This window comes from Taudactylus pleione, unplaced genomic scaffold (assembly GCF_031769625.1).
Source record: "Taudactylus pleione unplaced genomic scaffold, aTauple2 ptg000266l, whole genome shotgun sequence".
NCBI lineage: Eukaryota > Metazoa > Chordata > Amphibia > Anura > Myobatrachidae > Taudactylus > Taudactylus pleione.
In genome coordinates this window covers 380,618-403,265 of record NW_028284668.1, presented here as the reverse complement: position 1 = coordinate 403,265, position 22,648 = coordinate 380,618, and the positions used below count along the sequence as shown (strand labels likewise).

Here is a 22,648-nt window from a genome sequence, read left to right as displayed (position 1 = left end):
CCCTGGCCATTGACTGAATGGACGGGGCCTCGCGCTGGCTATATTTAAGCCAGCCGAGGGGGGGGGCAGTTACGTCGCGAACCATGATTGGCTCGCGATGGCCATCTTTGAATTTCAAAAATGGCGCTGAGGCGCCATTTTTATAAAGGGCATGCTAAGTTCTCACCATTGAAGTCAATGTGCGAGGGTCCCCGTATCTTTTTTTTTTTTTGCCAAGACCCTGGATTGTGTGAAGAGGACAGAGCCACGCATAGGAAGAGGTGAGTAAGGAATTTTTATTACAGATATTCCCCATTGGATTATCTACTGGAGAAGAGAACAGAATGGCTTCAGGGATACTAGGTGTGTACGTGTGTGTGTGTGTGTGTGTGTGTGTATGTGTGTGTTTTAATAAAATTGTACTTGCTGTGGAACTAAAAGTACCAGCAAGCCCGTAATGCCCTGTATGCTGATACTTGTGCTTCTCCAAGTACCAGCATGCTTGGGAGGCTTGCTGGGAACTGTAGTTCCACAGCAAAAGACAATATTTATATTTTCATATGCACCACACTTTACATAATCAACCCGGCACCCACTGCCCAGGGTGCTGGGGATAGCCCTGGGCTGTCAGCCTGGGCTTGGGGTGCCCTGTGGAGGGGGGGACCCCTTTATTGGGGGGTGGGTCCCCAACTCCCCAGGGATCCCCAGCCTGGGCTGACTAGCGGTCAGGGGTGATGCTGCGGGACCAGGTGAAAGTGCTCCCCTGGCTGTGGCATCACCCCCCTTGCTAGGAGTCCAGTGCTTTTTTTTTTTTTTTCCCCCCTGTATTTCCAGAAACAGGACCGGCTCAGAGCCCTGTGCTGGTTGCGCTAAATACGGGGGACCCCTACGTCATTTGTCCCCCGTATTTTGGCAACCAGGACAGATTCTGAAAAGCCTGGTGCTGGTTGTGCTTAATACAGGGGACCCCTACGTCATTTGTCCACTGTATTTAGCACAACCAGTACTGGGGCTCCAAAGCCCGATGCTGGTTGTTTTCTGGGGGGCGGGGCCACAACTTTTTTTTTAATTAAACACAGAAGCGGGTATCATGGATCTACCAGATCCGAGCCTGCATTCTGTGTGCTGCTACCTCCCCCGGCAGTAGCGGATTTCCCGCTAGGCAACATAAGCGCCCGGTGGCTCCCAGGGGGCCCACTGACAGGGCTGTATGGAGGCTTGTTATATAGTTTCATGCGGCCCCGGCAGACTGTCAGCACCAGCTCATGATCGATTGGACAGCTGCCGCCGGGTGCTGCTCTGGTTCACTCTCCTCTCCGAGCCCTCCCCCCTGCACTGTACCGCTTGTTACGTCACACGCTCAGAGAGGAGCCAAGAAGAAGCTGAGCCGAGGTGCCGCGCTGCTGCCGTCCAAGCTCCAGACCGGTTACAAGAATAAACAGATGGTGAGTGTCAGCGATTTCGGGTGGTGGATCCGGGGCACCTTAGTTCAGCTGCAGCAGCGGTGGGTCGTGAGGGGGGAGAGGGTCAGCTGCGGAGGGGCGGTTGGCCGTAGGGGGGGTTGTCTGCGGAGTTGGTCGTTTCTGCCTGGGAGTCAGCCTAGTGTTGGATGGTGGATGGCAGTGTGATTAAGCAGCACTCACCAGCTCTAGTAGCTATTGAGGGGGGGGTCGACCACGGCGGGGGGGTGTCAGCCGTGGGTGGTTCCGTCCGCGGGTGGAGGCTTGCGAAGTTGGTTGTTTCTTTTTGGCTGTAGTTTCAGACTGGGCTAGACCATGTTATACATATTAAATATGCTCATTATTACTTCCTTTATTATGGCATTCTCCAGACCCTTGATAAAAATATAGAATACAATAAACAGATGAACCTTATATGATAAATTAGTGCCCTTCTAATAAAGTACATTTTGGAACACAAAAGGCTATACTGTACTTCTCATGCTGAGTTATATAATGCTGGCCGCAATGCAGGAGTCTGTGTTTCTTTATAAATACTGTGGGCCTTATTCAGCAAGGATCTCAAGTGCTAAGATGCACGCAATCGGCCGATTGTTGAATACTGTGCATGTGTATGCATCGCAGTGCATTCGAACCAGAAAGTGAACTCAGAGGATACGCAGAACCATGGCACAGTGATTGACAGGAAGTGCCATTTGTGGGTGGTAACGGGGTGGTCAGGTGAACTCATGCGTGCCAGTGCGTTTCAACGGTGTTGCAGGGGTGTGCATAGATTAGCCACTGCGATACCATACGCAGCCTGAGGCCTCATAGAGTAAGCTGAAGTATGCAATTCCTGAGTGAGGTCTGACCTGCCGTATATGGATCCGATGTTACCGATTATTTTGCTATGTTGAAAAGTATACGGATGTGAGTAAGGGGAAGTGGCCGTCCTTATGTTAGGCTGCAATCGCAATGCCAATGCAAACATTTACATATCAACGCTGATATTAGCACCTGCATTGCGGGCATATAGGCAGAATTGCAATCCGTAGTGAATTAGGCCCTGTAGCTTCATTGCTGCAGTGGTGTGACACGAGACAACCCATTTAAAAACACTGCACCATTATATACAGTATGTTATATGTTACCGGGTGGCATAATATGTAAATGGAATTACTGTGTGGCATAATATGTAAATGGAATTACTGGGTGGCATAATGTGTAAGGGACATTACAATATAAGTAGGAAAAATAGGGAATAAATCAGGAACGAAAATAGCGTTATGGATTGTTTGAAGAAAGGGGGCCACAAATCGGTGTCTTGCTTAGGGGGTCCATTAGGTCTAAATCCTCCTCTGTCCCCCGGGTCCTAACACCTGCACTGCCGTCGCTAAAGCCCGCTACTGTCCCCCGGGTTCTGGCTTCAGCTGACGCCTGCAACCCCCCCGCCTTTCCGCCGGCTCCCACTGCAGCGAGCTCCCGCTGCAGCTAACGCGAGCTTCGGATGCTCCGGAATTCTCTATGGGGAAATCTGTTTTATTTAGATGCAGCATTAATATAAGGGCACAACTATGTATGTATGTGTGTGTGTGTGTGTGTGTGTGTGTGTGTGTAATATATATATATATATATGGGATGAGCGGGTTCGGTGCCCTGAGAACCGAACTTCGGGGATCCGGGGCGATCCGAGCCCAAGCTCGGATCTCCCTGTCTGCCCCTGATCCCTCTCCCGAGGCAAAACGTCAAGATCTCTTGTCGGATCTCGAGGTTTTGCCACAAGCGGCCATTTAAAAAAAATGCATTTGCCTTTAATGGGCAAAGTGCTGATTGGCTGACAGAGCCGTCTGTCACGGCTCTCAGCCAATCAGCATTATGGTGCTCATTTGCATGTAGCACGGATCCGGGAGATCCGTGCTACATGCATCTGTGTGATTGACAGTGACACAGAGCACAGATGGGTCAGTGAGACCAGCCTGTGCTGCTGTGTATTTCAATTACACAGATGCACGAACGGACCAGGAGATCCGTGCTACTTGCATCTGTGTCATTGACACAGAGCACTGACTGGTCCGTGAGACCCGTCTGTGCTGCTGTGGTAAAAGAAAAAAAACCTGTGTAAAAATAGAAAAAAATGGCTTGCCCCCCCCCCCCCAAAAAAAAGAGCAACCAGCCCCGGGCATTAGTGACCCAGTGTTGGGTGTGCTTAAATACAGGGGACAAACGACGTAGGGGTCCCCTGTACTTAAGCACAACCAGCATCGGGCTAGTCAGAACCAGCGCTGGTTGCCAAAATACGGGGGACAAACGACGTTGGGGTCCCCCGTATTCTGCGCAACCAGCTCTGGGGTCTGATCCGGTTCTGGAAATACAGGGGAAAAAATTTGTAGGGTTCCCCCTGTATGTTCCAGAACCAGCACTGGACTTTCTACTTCAGGGTCCATAGGGTATCCACAGGATACCTTGGGTATAGGTGTGACGTCAGTCGCTGGGCACCATAGAGTTAAGCTTTTCAGCCTCCCAGGATGCACTAGGGTCCCCCTCCTATACCCCGCCCCGAGCCAAGGCACCTCAGTTTAGTTTGGTGCCCGGCTGGCGTCGGGTGCACCTGTCGGAGTGGGGGCTAGAAGAGCCCCTGAAGCTTTCTTCAGTGCAGCTGTGGCTGCACATCTGGATGTACAGCATGGACAGTCAGTCCTGACGTCCATGCTGTCTTCCCTACACCCCCGCCGGTACCAGAACGCCGGTACCGATCCGGGGATGCTGGTGAGCATCTGGGGTCACAGCTAGCGGTGACCCCAGATGTTCCGGACCATGGCTGGATCCAAGGGGGACAAAGGTAAGCAGCGGGGTCCCGCGGTGGGTCCCCGCTGGTCACATGGTCCTAAGTCCCCAGGCAGGGGGCTCCCTGGGGACTGGCTGCAGCGTGGAGCCAGGCGACCAACCTGCGCTTTCCACTACCCCCTGGGACAGCGGACCGCAGCAGAGCGGTAGCGCTGCGGCGTCCCAGGGGTTAAATGCATGCCAGGGGAGCGCGCCTTCCCTGTCTCACAGCCGGCGCCTCCCCCGCTGCACACAGCCCTCTCTGCATGCTGCCGACTGGTCCTGTGGCAGCGCTCCTCCCCCAGGCCAGCCTCCTCTCTGCTCCTCGGCGGCCATCTTCTTCAGAACGCATGGTGAACGCTGCTGGAAGCGCTGGACGGAAGCATCGTGGTCTGGGTCCCCCCGCATACCTCTCCTCCGCTGTGGCTCAGGTCTGTGTATGCAGCGCTGTGTCCTACCAGGCCCTGTGTCTGTGTAGTTGAGTGATCAGCGCTGTTAGTGCAGGAATTGTTATTTCTCTGCATTGTATGTGACTGTGCTAGCGCTGCCTGTAACTTTTCTTCTCTAAACTGTCGGCTTTATTACTGTCCCTGTTCTTTCTGCTAAAGCCCTTGCGGTGCGGTGCTGCAGGGTGGTCTCTCGCCTATTTAATACTTAATTGGTGAGAGAGGTCACATACGTGGTGCCATCATGTCTGAAAGTGATTTTCCCCTCCGGTTACAGTGTACCACGTGCAAAGTACCGTTAGCGGAGCCTCTCCATACTAAGGACGCTGATGCTAAGTCCAAAGTATATATTCCTGGACTTATTCGGGCGGTCCGCACAGCCTTGGTGATTGAGGACGAAGTTCCCCCAGCGGCTAAATCTAAGTATGCCTTTTTCAAAGATGTGAAGGGCGATGCCACAGTCTTTCCTCTTTCGGGTCAGTTGGTGGACCATTTAGAGGAGGCGTGGAAACAGCCTGGCAAGCGATACCAGCCGCAGAGACGCCTGGCGGTGGCTTATCCGTTTGCGGATAATTATTTTGCTAAGTGGGAATCCCCTCCACAGGTGGATTCTCACGTGACCCGTCTTGTCCGTAGTGCCACATTGCCGATGCCATCCATGTCCTCCCTTAAGGATGCTAGAAATCTGCCTGAAGTCCGCTTATTCCCTTGCAGGGGGGGCAGCACGGCCGGCTATGGCCATTTGCTGGGTTGCCAGAGCGATGGAGCGCTGGGCAGATTCATTAGAGGCTTCTTTTGAATCCGACTGTCCGGCCGAACAGGCGGAGTTGATTGGCAATCTCCGTGATTCGGCCACCTACATCATCGAGGCGGCTCTAGACATTAGTACTCTGGTGTCTAGAATTTCTTCAGCAGCGGTAGCTGCTCGTCGCACCTTGTGGCTGCGATCCTGGAAGGCGGGCGCAGATTCCAAGAAAGGTCTGGAAGCGTTGCCGTTTACCGGAGAAGTTCTCTTCGGTCCGGATCTGGATAAGATTGTGGCCACGCTGGCGGCAGCCAAATCTGCTTGTCTCCCGTCGGCCGCTGCTCGTTCTGGACCATCGTCCTTTCGGTCATCTAGGGCCCAGGGCAGGCCCAAACCACAGTCGTTTCCTCGACAGGCTGGCCCTAAGAAATCGGTCAAGCCCCGGAAGCAGGCATGGAGTACCAGACGTCCGGCCCCCAAGCCAGATGACAAGCCTGCGGCCTGACGGTCCGGGCCTCCCTTTGGGGGATCCCAGGGTGGGAGGCCGCCTGCTACAGTTCGTCCAGTGTTGGTCGACCACTACGACAGACACTTGGGTTCTGGAGGTGGTTTCCCACGGATACGCCCTCTCCTTCCGGCACAGATCCCCGGCTCGCTTCTTCACCACGGGTCTACCATCAAACCGGAACAAGGCTACGGAGCTGCGGAAGGTATTGCACACTATGCTCCAGGCTGGAGTTATAGTGCCTGTTCCATTCTCCCAGAGGGGCCAGGGTTTCTATTCAAATCTATTTTTGGTACAGAAACCCAATGGGTCATATCGTCCGATTCTCAACCTCAAAGCACTCAACAAGTCTTTGCGGGTCCCGAAGTTTCGGATGGAGACCCTACAGTCCATCATTCTGGCACTGGAACCTGGGGACTACATGGTGTCATTGGACATACAGGACGCTTACCTGCATGTCCCTATTCTTTTGCGCCATCAACAGTTCCTCAGGTTTGCAATCCGTAGCGACCACTTCCAGTTTCGGGCGTTACCTTTTGGCCTGGCAACAGCACCACGTGTTTTCACCAAGGTGATGGCGGTCATGGCGGCTTCTCTGCGGCTGCAGGGAGTCCGCATGTTGCCGTATTTGGACGACCTGTTATTGGTGGCAGGATCTCCAGAGCTCCTGTTACGCCACTTGGACCTGACCATTGCACTGCTGCAACGGCACGGCTGGCTAATCAACTGGCAGAAGTCCACTCTAATCCCGTCTCGGAGGATTCTGCATCTTGGAGCCTTATTGGACTCGGGACAGCAAAGGATCTTCGTGACGGAGGACAAGATCTCTGCTTTACAGTCAAGGGTGCACAGTTGCCTGCACAGCCGCCGGGTGTCCTTACACTCGGCGATGAGGTTACTGGGCTCCATGGTGTCGGTGTTCGACATGGTGGAATACGCCCAGTTTCACTCCAGACCTCTGCAGCACCTGATCCTGTCCAAGTGGAACGGGCTGACTCAGTCTCTGAAGTCCCAGACGATTGTGCTCACCCCGGAGGTTCGCCTGTCCCTTGCGTGGTGGTTACAGACGATCCACCTCAACAAGGGACGTCCGTTCTGGGTTCCAAATTGGGTCCTGTTAACAACGGACGCCAGTCTTCGGGGCTGGGGAGCAGTTTCGGGTCCACACTTGTTTCAGGGCAGGTGGACGCCGACAGAAGCGGAGCTTCCAATAAATATCTTGGAACTCCGTGCGGTCTTCAATGCTCTCCAGCAGGCACAGCGGTTTCTCCAGGGTCGCCCGGTGCAGGTCCAGTCGGACAACGCTACCACCGTGGCCTACATAAACAGGCAAGGAGGAACTCGCAGTCGGGCGGCTCTCGTAGAGGTCTCTCGGATCCTGTTTTGGGCGGAGCGCAATCTTCCGGCCATATCAGCGGTCTTCATCCCGGGAGTGCTCAATTGGGAGGCGGACTTTCTAAGTCGCCAAGACGTTCATCCGGGGGAATGGTCCCTGCACCTGGATGTTTTTCAACTACTGGTGGACAGGTGGGGTCTTCCAGAAATCGACCTCATGGCGTCCCGGCACAACAACAAGTTGCCGGTGTACGGGTCTCGCACAAGAGACGAAGGGGCGTCTCTGGTGGATGCTCTGTCCGTCCGGTGGACGTTCCGGTTCGCATACCTGTTCCCTCCGGTCTCCCTTCTTCCACGGGTAATCCGGAAATTCAAACAGGAAGGAGGGACGCTCCTGTTGATAGCTCCCGCGTGGCCCAGACGGCACTGGTTCTCAGACCTTCAGGGTCTGTCCGTGGACAGTCCTCTGCGGTTGCCGCTACGACCGGACCTTCTGTCTCAGGGTCCTTGCCTTCACCCGGACCTGACTCGGCTGTCTTTGACGGCGTGGCTGTTGAGACGGCCATGCTGAGGTCCCGGGGGTTTTCCAGCTCTGTGGTGCGTACTATGTTACGAGCTCGGAAACCGTCTTCCGCGAGGATATACCATCGCGTGTGGCATACGTTCTTCCAGTGGTGTCGACCGAGAGGTTATGCACCGTGGGAGTTTCGTCTGTCTCGGATTCTCGCCTTCCTGCAAGCGGGACTAGATCATGGGCTTCGCCTTGCTTCTTTGAAGGTACAGGTTTCGGCCCTATCTGTCTGGTTTCACCGTAGGATTGCTACAATCCCGGATGTGCGCACCTTTATGCAGGGTGTTCTCCGCATTCAGCCGCCCTTTGTTCCACCTGTGGCGCCTTGGGATTTGGCTGTGGTCCTGAGGGCTCTCCAAGGACCGCCGTTTGAACCACTGGGCTCAGTGGATCTTAAATGGCTAACAGCTAAGACTGTTTTCCTTCTGGCCATTGCTTCGGCCAGACGTGTTTCTGAGTTAGGGGCTCTTTCTTGTAGACCCCCTTTCTTGGTTTTTCATGGGAACAGGGCAGTGCTCCGCACTCGGCCCGAGTTTCTTCCCAAAATTGTTTCCCAGTTTCATGTTAACGAGGAAATAGTTGTTCCGGCCTTTAACTCACCGGGTCTTTCTGGATGTTGTGCGGGCCTTAAGGACTTATGTTGACCGCACTTCTTCGTTTAGGAAGTCGGACGCTTTGTTTGTCCTCTATGGCTTCCGTAAAAAGGGTTGGCCTGCTTCAAAGCAAACTTTGGCAGCCTGGATCCGTATGGCTATTTCTGAAGCTTATCTTCATGAAGGCCTACCGGTCCCACCTTCTCTGAAGGCTCATTCCACTAGGTCTGTGGGTCCTTCGTGGGCAGCTCGACGTGGTGCCTCGGCAGTTCAGATCTGCAAGGCTGCTACGTGGTCCTCTGTCCATACCTTCGTGAGGTATTACAGGTTTGACACCTTCGCCTCTCAGGATGCTTCCTTCGGGCGGCGGATTCTCCTTTCTGCACAGGAGCGTCCCCACCCTTAAAGGATACTGCTTTGGGACATCCCCAAGGTATCCTGTGGATACCCTATGGACCCTGAAGTAGAAAATATGAGATATGGTAAGAACTTACCCTTGTTATCTCTATTTCTACGAAGTCCATAGGGTTCCATAGGACTCCCGCCCTGTCGCACCTGTGCTGCAGATGGGCTTTGCTCTGGTCACCGGTTTTCCGTCTCCCTCTGGTGAGAATGTGATTCTTGTATGTGTCCAGATCTTTTTTCTCTCTCTTCCTTCTCCTCCTCCGGCCTATGGCTTGATAACTAACTGAGGTGCCTTGGCTCGGGGGCGGGGTATAGGAGGGTGACCCTAGTGCATCCTGGGAGGCTGAAAAGCTTAACTCTATGGTGCCCAGCGACTGACGTCACACCTATACCCAAGGTATCCTGTGGAACCCTATGGACTTCGTAGAAATAGAGATAACAAGGGTAAGTTCTTACCATATCTCATATTTTTTCTAGCGGGGGGCTGATGCCACAGCCAGGGGAGCCCATTCACCGGGCCCCCCAGCCGCAGCATCAGCCCTGATATCTAGTCAGCCCAGGCCGAGGATCCCTGGAGAGCTCAGGACCCCCCCCCCCCCAGATAAAGGGGTCACCCTCTCTAGGGCACCCCAGGCTGGTGGCGGGTGGTGTGGTGTAAATAAATAATATCAAACATTGTCTTTACAAGTAGAACTGAAAGTCCCAGCAAGCCTGCCCCGTATGCTGGTACTTGGAGAACCACAAGTACCAGCATGCAGGGCATTAAGGGCCCACTAGTACCTGTAGTTCACCTGTAAAAAAAAAAAAAAAAACACAGGACACACACACGGTGACAGAATAAGTTTATTAAACATACATACACACACATACTCACTCACTTATGTAACCCTGTAGCATCGGTCCACTTGTCCGGTAAATTATCCATAGGGGACCTGTGAAAAAAAAAACATACCATCTCCTATGCGAGGTTCTGTCCTCTTCGTTCCAAAGTAGGCATCCCCGGACTTGGTGGGAGCCGCAAGGTTATTAAAGTTTACCCTGCAGTTACCACCATTAGCCAATGAACGGCTCCCTCCATTGTAGCTGAGAGACGGGGGATGACTTCTCTCAGCCAATGAACGCTTAGCAGCGGGGTTTCCATGGTGATACCCCGCCGCTAAGCTCTCATTCGGGAATCGGGTTTTCGCTTTTGTTTTTTTTTGCCAAGTTCGGACAAGTGGACCGATGCTAGTGTGTGTGTGTGTGTGTGTGTGTGTGTGTGGTTGTGTGTGATAAACTTATACTGTGATGGTGTGTGTGTCCTGTGTTTTTTTTTTTTTTTTTTTTATACAGGTACTAGTGGGCCCTTAATGCCCTGCATGCTGGTACTTGTGGTTCTCCAAGTACCAGCATGCGGGGCAGGCTTGCTGGTACTTGCAGTTCTACTTGTAAAGACAATGGCCCCCATTCAGAGCCGCTCGCTAGCGGCAGTACGCTCGTTCCGAGCGATGTTCGCACATCTGCGCATGCGTACGGTTTTTAGTATGCATGCGCGAACCAGTCAGTGCGGCCGAAAATCGTTTGTACGCTATATAGCGAGTGCCTGCTATTTTCAGTGACAGAATGAGGCGTATGTGGGTGGTAACAGGGGAAGGTGCTTGAAAACGGGGGAGTGGAATTCGAACGCAGGCGTGCTTAAAGGGCGTTTTAAGGGAGTGCATAATTAATACAGCAGCGTCATTGACCACGTCAGTGTTTTTTTTTAACTCAGAACTGCTCGCAAAATAGCGGTTGAAAAAACCAACCACAAGAATAGCGAGCAGTTCATACGCTGTACGATGTACTCGATTAATCTAATAAATAGCGGACATGACGTATGGTGCGAGCGGCCAGGGGGCGTTTTTATCAAATAAACGAGCGTATGTTTTGCTCGCTCGTTCAGACTTAGAGGTGTGAACAGACTGCAATTTGCGAATGGATAATTTGAATAGCCACCCCTTGTTTTTGAACGAACGACCGCAAATAGCGAACGGCTCTGAATCAGGCCCAATGTTTGATATTATTTATTTACACCACACTATCAACCCGCCACCAGGGGTGGTGGGGATAACCCCCGGGCTATCAGCCTGGGCCTGGGGTGCCCTAGAGAGGGTGACCCCTTTATTGGGGGGGTCCCCAGCTCTCCAGGGATCCCCGGCCTGGGCTGACTAGCAGTCAGGGCTGATGCTGCGGCTGGGGGGCCCAGTGAAAGGGCTCCCCTGGCTGTGGCATCAGCCCCCCGCTAGAAAACGTCCAGTGCTGGTTCTGGAACATACAGGGGAAATAAAATTTGTATGGTTCCCCTGTATCTCCAGAACCAGGACCGGATCAGAGCCCAGAGCTGTTTGCGCAGAATACGGGGGACCCCTATGTCGTTTGTCCCCCGTATTTTGGCAACCAGCGCTGGTGCTGACTATCCCAGTGCTGGTTGTGCTTAAGTACAGGGGACCCTTACATCGTTTGTCCCCTGTATTTAAGCACACCCAGCACTGAGTCACTAATGCCTGGGGCTGGTTCCTCTTTTTTGGGGGGGGCACGCCATTTTTTATCTTTTTTTACACAGGTTTTTGTTTTATTTTTTACCACAGCTGCACAGACTGGTCTCACGGACCCGTCATTGCTCTGTGCCAATCACACAGATGCATGTAGCACGGATCTCCCGGGTCCGTGCTATATGCAAATGGGCACCATAACGCTGATTGGCTTCCTGTCTGCTACTGCAGTGCCACTCCTAGATGGGCCACGTGTTTGTGCAGCCCACTTGTGTCTCTTAGCATAGTCATCCAGCTACCTCGGTGCAACCTTTTGGCCTAAAAACAATATTGTGAGGTGTGGAAATTAATGTTATTGGGGTTATTAATAGCGTAGGAACAAAAAGAAAAAATCCAGACCCAAAACACAAAACCCAGAACCCAAAACACGGAAGTGTGGTTTTGGCAAAACCAATCCAGATCCAAAACACGAAGAAAGATCCAAAAACACGGAAAGTGGCCGGTGTGTGTGTGTGTGTGTGTGTGTGTTGTTTTTTACATTTACCATGGCTGCCACTCCTTTTGCTTCTTGCCTGGGGACAGGGCCTTATAATGTGGTCTTGAAATGTTGGATTTAAACAGGAGTCCTGTATTTGTTATGCAAGGCCCGAATGAGTGCCATCCCTATCTAAGGATTTATATATTGTGATATACTGTATCTGGGGTAATTAGCTGAGTAGAGAGGTCAGTAGTGTGAAGAGTAGGTGCATAATAAAGAGCCAAACACAGCTTTGCAGGTTAAAATTAAAATAAATGGTGCTTTACTGTCAGCATTTCAGGAACAAAATAATAAACAACCTAGCCCCTCAGGCAGGGCACTACCTCACTGCTTGGACCCTGACATATATTTACAGACTAGCTGCCCATTATAAACAGTCTCTTGTAGTCCCAGTCCTGTCTCTTACAAGTATATACACAGCCTCCTGCCCTTCGCACAAAGTCTCTCTTGTGGTCCTTCCTGTCTGGCTTGAGGGTCTGGACACTGCATAATGGCCTGTAGCTGGGCTTCACATACACAGTGTTGGCGATTGGCAGACCTTCCTGCCAGACTGCATGGCCTCCAGGCACACTGGTCTCTATAGCTGCCACAGTCTCACTTGGACTCTCTTCTTGCAGCCTGACGTGTGTGTGTGTGTGTGTGTGATATATTATAATATATATATATATTTATTATAATATATCACACACACAAATATATATATATATTTATTTTCTCATTATTTATATATATATATATACAGTTAGGTGCATAAATATTGGGACATTGACAGAATTTTCATATTTTGGCCTCTATTCACCACCACAATGTGTACATGTGTGTGGGTTTTTTTTTTTTCCGTCTCTGCTCTCCCTGCTTCTCCTTCTGGCTTCTACAGTTTAACCCTATGGCTCTGGTCCATGGGTGGAGTACGACTGTAACACTCTCCTTACCTACGGCAGAGCAGGTGCTCGGATGGAGGGCTGAAGGGGTGTGGGGAGAAGGGAGACTGCCAGCAGGCATGGCTGGAGGTGCAGGGGTGTGGTCCCCAATAGTCAGGGGGGATGCGGCTGGGGACCCGTAGTCTGCTAGCAGCAGCAGACAGCATGTTGCAAACACCGGCAGGGAAGCAGCTGGCTTTTCCAGGATGCAGGTCGGCGTCATTACAGAACAGGAAGTCCTATCTAGGAAATGAAACCGGACCAAACCCCACACCCATGGAAAGGAGGGTTGGCTGCATTCCCCTTGAGAGAGCGGGGCTGAGCATTCATTTACTTAGACCTATTCTAACATTAAGAAGAAACTGAAGTGTCAGCCCTTTTTTTTTCTGATGATAAAAATATACCATTTATAATTGGGACAGGAATAATATAAGGGGAAAATGGATCTCTCTTGCTCTTAGAGTGTTTGTGGTATTCCAAACAATAGAACTACATATAACCTTTTCAAGGATTCTCATATAAAATATAGCTGCAATGACTATGAGCTATAAAAAAATGATACATATATGCCTTTATAACCATTTATTCTAATTCATTATTTTTCTTTTGTTCTGCATGGTCTCCTTTTATCACTTAATTAACCTCCCCTCATGCTTTACTTTACAAAATACATTATCTGTACACTTTGTTGTGATACATGTGTAACCAGCTGTGCTAAAACATTACATCACAAATTCAGAAATGCTAAATGGCTCTTACTATTTTTACACACGATTATATCAAACCTAAAACCCTAGTGGCTACTCTTTTGGACACCATGGAAAGTTTAACATGCCTAAAGGTAAATTGATGTGGACAAACTTAGCTGTTCAGACAACTGGCAAAAACCATGACACCTCTAATATATAGTATGTCTTAATTTATCAGATTGAGAACATCAGAAGAAAACACAACTATCTCCCGTTCATCATGGAATTGCTGAAAACTTTGGCAGAACATCAGCAGTTAATACCACTAGTAGAAAAGGTTCGTGTTTTACAACTTTTGTCTGATATACAGCATAGTCTTTCAGCTAAAAAGTATTTGTAAAACTTCGTTATCTATTAATTATTGTAATATGCATATAAATTGCAAATTAAATTGAGAAGCAGCATTATTTACAGTGAAAGGCAAAAATGGAAGCGCAGAAATTAAAGAGCAGCCCCACACCCCTTAAATAACTCCTCAGTATACACTTTTTTTTATTTATTGAAAAAGTTCATTCTTTTATAGAGGAAAAAGTGTTCTTCCAAAACTAGTTTTATTGATTGTGGCCTATAACTGTCTGTATCTCACTAGCCATCATTCATGGCAAATTACTCCTCCCTTAGCTACGTGAATCGAATATTGATGCTGTTTTGACATTCCTGCAATTGCAGACATATATTGGGAATTGGCCCCTAGAACATAATTACTGATCTGTACTGTGTCCAAATTTTTAAGGCGTTGTTCAACTTCTGCTAACAAATTTGTCACTCTTTTGGGGTTCAGGAAGGTTTTCCCACTTTTTTTTTCATTTTTTTTTATAATGCTATGTTCCCTTTCTCTATTTGGACAAAATTTGCACTCACTATGAGTAGTGCAAATTGGCATTTGTAATTGAGTTGTGTGTGTATCTCGGGTGCGCTCATGAAGATGAAGTGTGTGAGTTTGACACCTTTTGCAAACTCTTATCTAATTGAATTCCCCCTAGTGTGTCTGCCAAGCTGTTTACTGTTAGTCTCCTTAGGAGACTTTTTTTTTTTTTTTTTTCTACACCCCCACTCACGTCAATAGTTTAACGATGCATTAAGTTATAACCTGTAAATCGGTGGGGGGCTGAACAATCAGAGGGTGCTTGACCCATACAAAAAAGCTTGGACCCCTCCTGTTGTTACCAGTGAGAGTATAAAACCGTATCCTTGTATTGTTTAAAACAAAAACACATGCATCCATTTTGGTGTAAGTAGTTATCCCCCCCACCCCCATAGTTTACAAATGATATTATTTGTACTGCCATATTTAATTTTTTTTTTATTTATTTTTTTATAGTAAGTGCCCCCATATTAATAGTCCCAGTTTCTTCTTCAGCGTCCATACGGATCCACAGGGATACATGGGGAATAATGTGGGTGGAGTGATCCAGGCACCAAACGGTTAAGCTTTCAGCTCCCAGAATGCCTCTGGTCCTCCTTCACATATACCCCGGCCACAGGCATTCAGTTGTTTGTTTGGTGTAGCAGAATTCAACCCGGATGCACGGAGATGTCAGGTAAGGCTGCTCCTCGCTTATGGGGAAATCGCGCTCAGCAGTCCTTCTGGCACTGTAGGCCGGAGACTGGAAGCCACTGCAGTGAGGGCCTGGTGCGTCTGCGTCCTCACTAGACCACCGGGACCTTATCGTCTGGCATCGGGGATCGGCAGCAGACACTGCTGCTGCCATGAAGCCAGCGTACCTGGCCGGTTGATGCAGCTTAGGGGAGGAAGACTCTCCCCCAGCAGCTCCTCCCCCCCCCCCACCCCCCAACCCAGACTCTGATCCATCAAGTGTTTCCCGCGTCTGGGTCTCTCCTCCTACCCTCCTCGTGCAGATGAGATGCGCACAGTCAACTATTGGTGCTCTGCTGAAGCGGTTTGGTCTCAGGAGGTTTTGGGTCAGTCTCCCTATATACCTCTTCCCTGGGTTGGGTATATAGTTCTCTATATCCTACCAAGCCTCGTGTTTTGAGTAGTTGATTCAGAGCCCATTGCAACTAAATTGCATATGCATTGTATGCGACTGTTTGCTAGCTGCTGGGTGATACTGCCTTTTATTTCTCACTGTCCGTTATAATTTCTCCTTATCTCTCTGTTGCAGGTGTGTGGGGGTTTATTCTCTGTACTTCAATTACTTGTTGTTTGTGAAGGCTGTTACATTACATTGCATTGTTACCTTTATAATTGCTATGTCAAAAATTAAAGGGAAACGGGAGGTGGAGCCACGTGTTTCATGTAAATCCTGTTTGGTGTTGTTGCCCCCTCAGGACTTTATTAAGGATGGTTTGTGTGCTGTCTGTTATAAAGAACCACCTCACCAGTCCAGTCTACCAGCCTCTGTATAGGAGCCATCTTGGGTGTCCTTTTTGTCTCAGGTGATGACGCAGGTAGTGTATCGTTTGGCTATACCCACACTGCCTCCTTTAATGGGATACCCAGAGCATGCTATGTTTGCCCCTCCTATACATCCATCCTGGGTGGATGTTTATGCCCACTCAAGTCAGAGAGTATGGCTCAGTCAGCTGTTGCAAACAGACCGATAACCTCCGCTTAGGCGCCTTAGTGACTATCTTTTTATCAGTCTGCGCAGCATGTAGATTCAGACTCATCTTCAGAGGAATCGAATGATGCGCCAGGCTCTTCTCCAGGGTCTAGTTTGGAAGAGGAGGACGTCCTTCTACAGTGGATGTTCCTTCCTTAGTGAGGGCGTGTAAATCAATCCTAAATATACAGGATGATTAACCAGCTCTTAGAAAGAAGGCTCCAGTGTTTAAACAGAAGGTGGTAAAACCTAAGTTTCCTAAATCTGAGCAGCTCACTGAGCTTATGGAAGAGGCTTGGTGTAACCCAGATAGACTGTTCCATGTTACAAAAAGATGAGCATCTTTTGTATCCTTTCCCAGCTTCTGATTGTAATAAGTGGGAAAGCCTTCCTACTGTGGATGCTCATGTGACACATTTAGTCAGGAATGCTACGTTGCCTATTCCGTCAGCGTCTTCTCTTAAAGATTCTCCAGATAGAAAAATTTAAACCTATGGCTGAGGCTTGAGTAGCCAAGGCTGAAGAATGGACGGGGTCATTGGAAGAAATCTGCCAAATGCTACCAGAGAACAGCTGACCTAGATCTCCCAAATACAGGAAGCGACCTCCTATTTGGGAGAAGCTGCAATAGATGCTGGGCTGCTAGCTTCTAAGGCATCGGCAGCCTCAGTTGTGGCTCATAGAGTCCTTTTGGTTAAGGTCCTGGAAAGCAGATACAGGGTCAAAGAAGGCTATGGAATCCTTATAATTTTTGGGGGAATATACTTTTTGGAGCAGAGATGGATGAGCTAGCTAAAGTCTAGGCAGTCTTATTGGTACTTTCGCCCTCAGGGACGAGCAAAGGGACAGTCTTCCTCCAGACCGTCTAGTTCTCGCAGGACAAGCAAACAGCAAACTAAAGGTACACATTAGACGATAGAGGAACGACTATACGATTACGACATTTTAATTGTACAGTCGTTCATCATCCTTTGCAGTGTGCCTACACTGAATGATATGTCATTCAGTGCAGGCACCCTCCCTCATCCCTGAACATGCCCAACCTGTCATTATGGGCAGGTTGGTCTGCATGTTCAGACGATGATTGTTGTCAAACTACCAGCGGGAGTGTGCATCGCTGGTCTCTTTCGATGTTATACTTAGTGTACAGGGCGCCGGAGCTAGAGAGGGCAACTATGTGCACGTGCCTGAAAAAGGGGCGTGCCCATGAAAAGGAGGCATGTCTATAAGACGCGTCCCCTTTTCGTCATACTTGGGGGCGTGCCCGGCACTTACAGACACGCGGGCAGCCCCCAAGTGCTGCAGACAGTGAGAATAGATGCCGGGCGCATGCACATTTCTCCACCCGCGGGACACTGCGTCTCGTGGGTGAAGACGGCACCCGCAGGCTTTGAGGGCAGGGCGCTTTTTGCCCTCCTTCTGGATGGCAGGGTGCTTTTTGCCCTCAAGAAGGAGGGCAGGGAGCCGCGCCCCGCTAAAACAGCCTAGCGGGAACGCTAATACTGCACGATTACTGAACGATTAATGAGCGATTGAACGATTACAATGTCTTAATCGTTCAATCGCTCATTTTAATTGTCTAGTGCAGTGGTTCTCAAACTCTGGGCCTAATTCAGACACGCTCGCAAGCGGGTCGATGTTGGCCCAGTGCGCATGCGCATGACAGAGGCGGCTCCTTTGTGCGCATGCGCGAGACCCGGCTCTGATAGAGCTGAAAGCACTCCAGGGCTTGCGGCAACGAGACCCTACCACAAGGACCCTACCACTCCATCTTAAGAGTCAAGGGTTTCTTCAGCTCTGTGATTCAAACGATGCTTAGGGCACGAAAACCTTCCTCTTTTGGTAAATGGTATTCCAAAAGAAAGTACGACCCTACGGGTTATTGGGGTTTCCCGGGTACTTTCTTTTCTCCAGGCTGGGTTAGAGGTTGATCTCTGCCTGGTCACCCTGAGAGTGTCAGCCTGGTTCCAGCGAAGGATTGCTTCTTTGCGGGATATTAGAATATTTTTACAGGGTGTTCTCAGAGTTCAGTCACCCTTTGTCTCATCGTGTGATTTGTCTTTGGTTCTACAGGCTCCCCCATTTGAACCTCTGAACTCTGACTTCGCTGTCAACCATTTCAAATCTACACTCGCTATCTCTTCTGCACGCAGTCTGATTTGGCAGTTCTCTCTTGTCTCTCCCCATTTTTGATTTTTCCCCAGGGTAGAGCTGTTCTCCGCACAAGGGATGGTTACCTTCATAAGGTAGTGTCCCATTTTCATGTGAATGAAGAGATTGTGGTTCCAGCTATTCAGTCTTCAGACCTTTCTGTAGGTGAAGCCTTCCTGGATGTGGTTCGTGCTCTCCGTATCTGTGGAGCATACGATCTCTGTTAAAACCATACAGCACAAAAAGAGCATCAGATTTTCTAACAAACGAGGATGGCCAGCTAACAAACAGACTCTGGCTCGATGATTACGTATGACTATCGCTCAGGTATACACGCAGGCTGATCCCCCTGTCTGGAACACTGCAACAGCACATTCTACCTGGTCTGTGGGGCCAGTGTAGGCGTTTAGTCGTGGTGCCTCTGCAGAGCAATTATGCAAGACAGCCACATAGTCTTCTGTCCACACTTATCTTTGGTTTTACTCCTTTGATACTTTTGCCTCTCAGGATGCTTCCTTTTGGGCAACGAGTTCTTCTTTCTGCTCAGGAGCGTCCCCCACCCTTAGGGGAACTGTTTTAGGACATCCCTGTGGATACCATGGGGATACCCACCCTGACTCTCCTCGCTTCAATGGTGGATGAGGGAGAAAATAGAATTTTGGTACTTACCTGTAAATACCTTTCTCCGATTCCACAGGCGACACTGGACGTCCTCCCAGGTCTGCTTTACGTGCCATTGTATCCTGTTTTTACATTCATTGTATGTTTTCTATTCGGCTTTTGTCTTTTTTTGATTCATTCTCCTCAGTTTGTCTTCTGATTCTGTTTCCGTCTCCTCGGGCTCCATTACTCTAACTGTGGCTTCTGGGGGATAGAGGGGGAGGAGTCACTCACACTTAAAGATTTAAAGTGCCAGCTCCTCTCATCCACCCGTCTATACCCCAGTGTCTTGATCTCCAGTGTCCCCTGTGGAATCGGAGAAAGGGATTTTACTGGTAAGTACCAAAATCCTATCTTCTGGGACAGCTGAAGGGGTTGGATTTATTTTAGTGTTGTCCAGATATGAAGTTATTAGGTAGTCAGATGTAAGACTGCCAAATCGGAAAAAGGGGAATGTATACATTTTGGGGACATTTTGTAGTGAGTTGAAAAGTTGTTGAATATTAAGAGTTGAGATTTCTACATGTCTTTAGAGACTTGGCATGCAAACAGGTTAAGGTTGTGGAAAAGTGATTCTTAACCTCAAACCTAATGTATACAAACGTAGCAGGTTATATTGTAGAAATATGAGATTTGCCTCGGGCCCTAGTGAGAATCACAATTTGATATATATATATATTTTTACACCTTGTTCTAACTATACTGCATTGCAAGTGGGGTAGTATTGGAATGTGCAGAGATTTATAGTTGGGAAGGGTGTGTACTAGTGGAACTGAATTTGTAACAGGTTGAGTCTCCCATATCCAAAATGCTTGGGACCAGGGGTATTTTGGATATCTGAATATTCCGTATTTTGGAATATTTGCATAAAATAATGAAATATCTTGGGAATGGGACCCAAATCTAAACACAGAATGCATTTGTGTGTTATATACACCTTATACACATAGCCTGAAGGTCATTTTATACTATATTTTTAATAATTTGTGCTTTAAACAAAGTTTGTGTACATTGAACCATCAGAAAGCAAAGGTTTCACTTTCTCAGTCATGCTAAAAATGTTCCGTATTTCGGAATATTCCGTGTTTCGGAATATTTGGATATGGGAGACTCAACCTGTAATGGCTTTTTTTTTGTTTGTTTGTTTTAAGTTTGCTCCCAACTCTGAATCGGCCCCAATGTGGGTAGATTGGTCAGTAGATCAAAATAAATGTTCTGACAGTAAGAACTAGTACAATCTTTCTACTAATGTGGAGACCTAAAATTTGGAAGCCCAGGCAGAAGGTTCTCCTAGTTAAAAATAGTTGCTGATACATGCTTAAAAACATGCACAGATTAAAGTCTGATAACGTTCAAATCTAAAAGATAATTGTGGTGGTTTGTTACATACCTGGGGATTAGAAGGAAAGAGGAGGTAGAAGCAGATTAGCCATGTATATATCCTATGACTATTTAGCATAATGCTGATATTTAAAGTATATGGGTAATGTTGCCATTATTTAAGTTCCTTTTAGTCCAGACCTTGATTCTAGTCAAATGCCTTTTAAAGAAAGATATTTAATTTTTCTGGCCAAGCAATAGGCTATTTATAAAACACCACCTTTTATATAGAGCTTTTAACTTTGATTTTCTCTCTTCTTTTAGGCCAAAGTAAAACAAACAAGGCGTCTTCCAGAAGCGAAATGATTGGAATCTTCTTGCTGGGAATGTGTAGTCAGCGAGAAGATAAAAGTCCTGCTTCAATCTTCTGTTGTCATCCAACTTGGAAAAATATTAGCCACCAAGAAATTTCATGAATTACACACATGATGCAAACTTTCCAGTTTTCTATTCACATTCAGCACTGTTTGCAGCCTTAGTACAAGTAAGAGAATAGTTTATCACATACAGATGTGGTACAGATTTATCAGTGCACATGCTATTCATCTCAAATAATGCGGAGTTGCAGAATCTGGGAAAAATAATGCATTGTTAGTCAGGACAAGGGAAAACCTGTTGCTGTTTGTATATGATTATAACTGTTCCTACTGGGCATTTTCCTATGGGAATTTTCTTTTATACTTTCCTAAATGGAATAATATCTGTATAATTAGTCAAATAGTGTAATATGGAAGCAAGCTAGAAGGGTAGGACAAGATTTGCACCCAATATTAAAGATCTATGTTTAAAGGGTGACTGCTCCCTGGAATGAACATTAGGGAAAGTAATGCTATCTGTCCCCATTCATTTCCTTCTTCCATAACACCTGAGTTTGTGGGGTCCCTTCCCTCTACTGCGTTGTTGTGGTCAATGATGAAATTGTGGACCCCAAAACTAAGGAACTACGGTTTAACTGATAAGCCACCTTTTTGATCCGGCCTTCGTACCTCTTTGGTGCACTGATGTAATGTTAATTGCTTAATTATTATTGGAACTGTGACTTGGAATATCGGCTGCCAGAAGCAATTATGGGACCAGGGTGCACAACCAATACAGGGTTCTGCTTCTCTCCTATTTCCCATGCAAAGGGTGGATTTAACTTATTGATGTATGCTGACATCAAGGAGCCAAGGTAACATATAATTCCTCATTTATCTTGCAGCCATCAAAACTACACTTTAGTTCTGGGTGGAAAAACAGAAGTGTTTACTTCATAACTAAGGAAAATATAATAGATGTCCTAGATCTTTGGTCCCCTGCTTAACATTTAGACTCAAATGTAATCTGCAGTTTCGATTGCCGGCTCTATTTTGAAGAGAGAGCCACTAGCTTTAAAGCATCAATTAGTTTTAATGCAAAACCAAACCTTAAATCTAGCAGCTGGCTCACAGAAATTGTGCCTGTTCCCCACAGGCTATTGCATTTGAGCCTTAGCTGTTATGTTTGAAGCTTGGCTATGGCGGTAACAGTTACTATCGTATATTCGGTTCAGATTTGAGATGAAATACATTCAGTTTTGATTGTCAATGCTGCCTAATTTGCAAATTCAAATAATTGCACGGTTACCTGTAAATCATAGGATTTCTTATGTCAGTCTATCCATGTAAGGCCCCAATCTATTATTTTAATTGCAAAACTCCAGTGTAAAATGGAAATGTATACAATGTAATTCACAAGCTGGCACATCGAGTGATAGCCGGATCTCATTCATAAGGGTGGTAGTTACTAAGATTCTCAAAAGTTTGTACAGCTAAAAAGTGTATCTATTCATAAAGTAATAAAAGTTCAAAAGAAGGGGAGCAAGTGTGAATCCTTAAAGGCTTATTTGCAAATAAAAGAGGTTATCAAAGGGAATTACTGGTGACTGTCATCTCTCAGTTGTGACTTTGGATGTTCATTTTTTATTTTATTTTTTTATTTAAAAAATCTTTCGACCAAATTGTCGTCTATTATGTGAATTATGTGGTACAACTCACCTAACCATACTCCTATTAGGCCTGATTCAGAGAGGCGCGCTATGACAGCCGCAATTGCGACATTTTGCAGAGTCTCAGCGGCGATTAATATGCAAATGCCCACTATCTTTTTGCATATGTTCTTAAACATTGGTTCTAATAAGTTGCATCTCAAGATGAAACCTGGCAGTTAGCTTTTGTGAATGACTGACCGTTTGTGGGCGACCTCTTTCCACTGATATAAGCTATAGAAGGCAGCTAACTCTTGTACCATTAGACTGTGATCAAAGATCACTAAAATCGATTTGGATACATTTTGCCAATAACTATCAGATTGT

The 22,648-nt window shown here is 47.9% G+C and overlaps 1 protein-coding gene across 1 annotated transcript in view; it reads left to right on the top strand.

The window, feature by feature from the left end:
- Window positions 1-22,294, top strand: part of UCHL5 (ubiquitin C-terminal hydrolase L5) — a 96,995-nt gene extending 74,701 nt beyond the window's left edge. The window contains exons 10-11 of the mRNA XM_088481202.1: window positions 13,737-13,835; window positions 20,581-22,294. Of these exons, the coding sequence (XP_088337328.1) occupies window positions 13,737-13,835; window positions 20,581-20,622 (141 nt within the window). The 3' untranslated portion in view covers window positions 20,623-22,294. The remainder of the gene's footprint in view (window positions 1-13,736; window positions 13,836-20,580) is intronic.
- The last annotated feature ends 354 nt before the right edge of the window (window positions 22,295-22,648 follow it).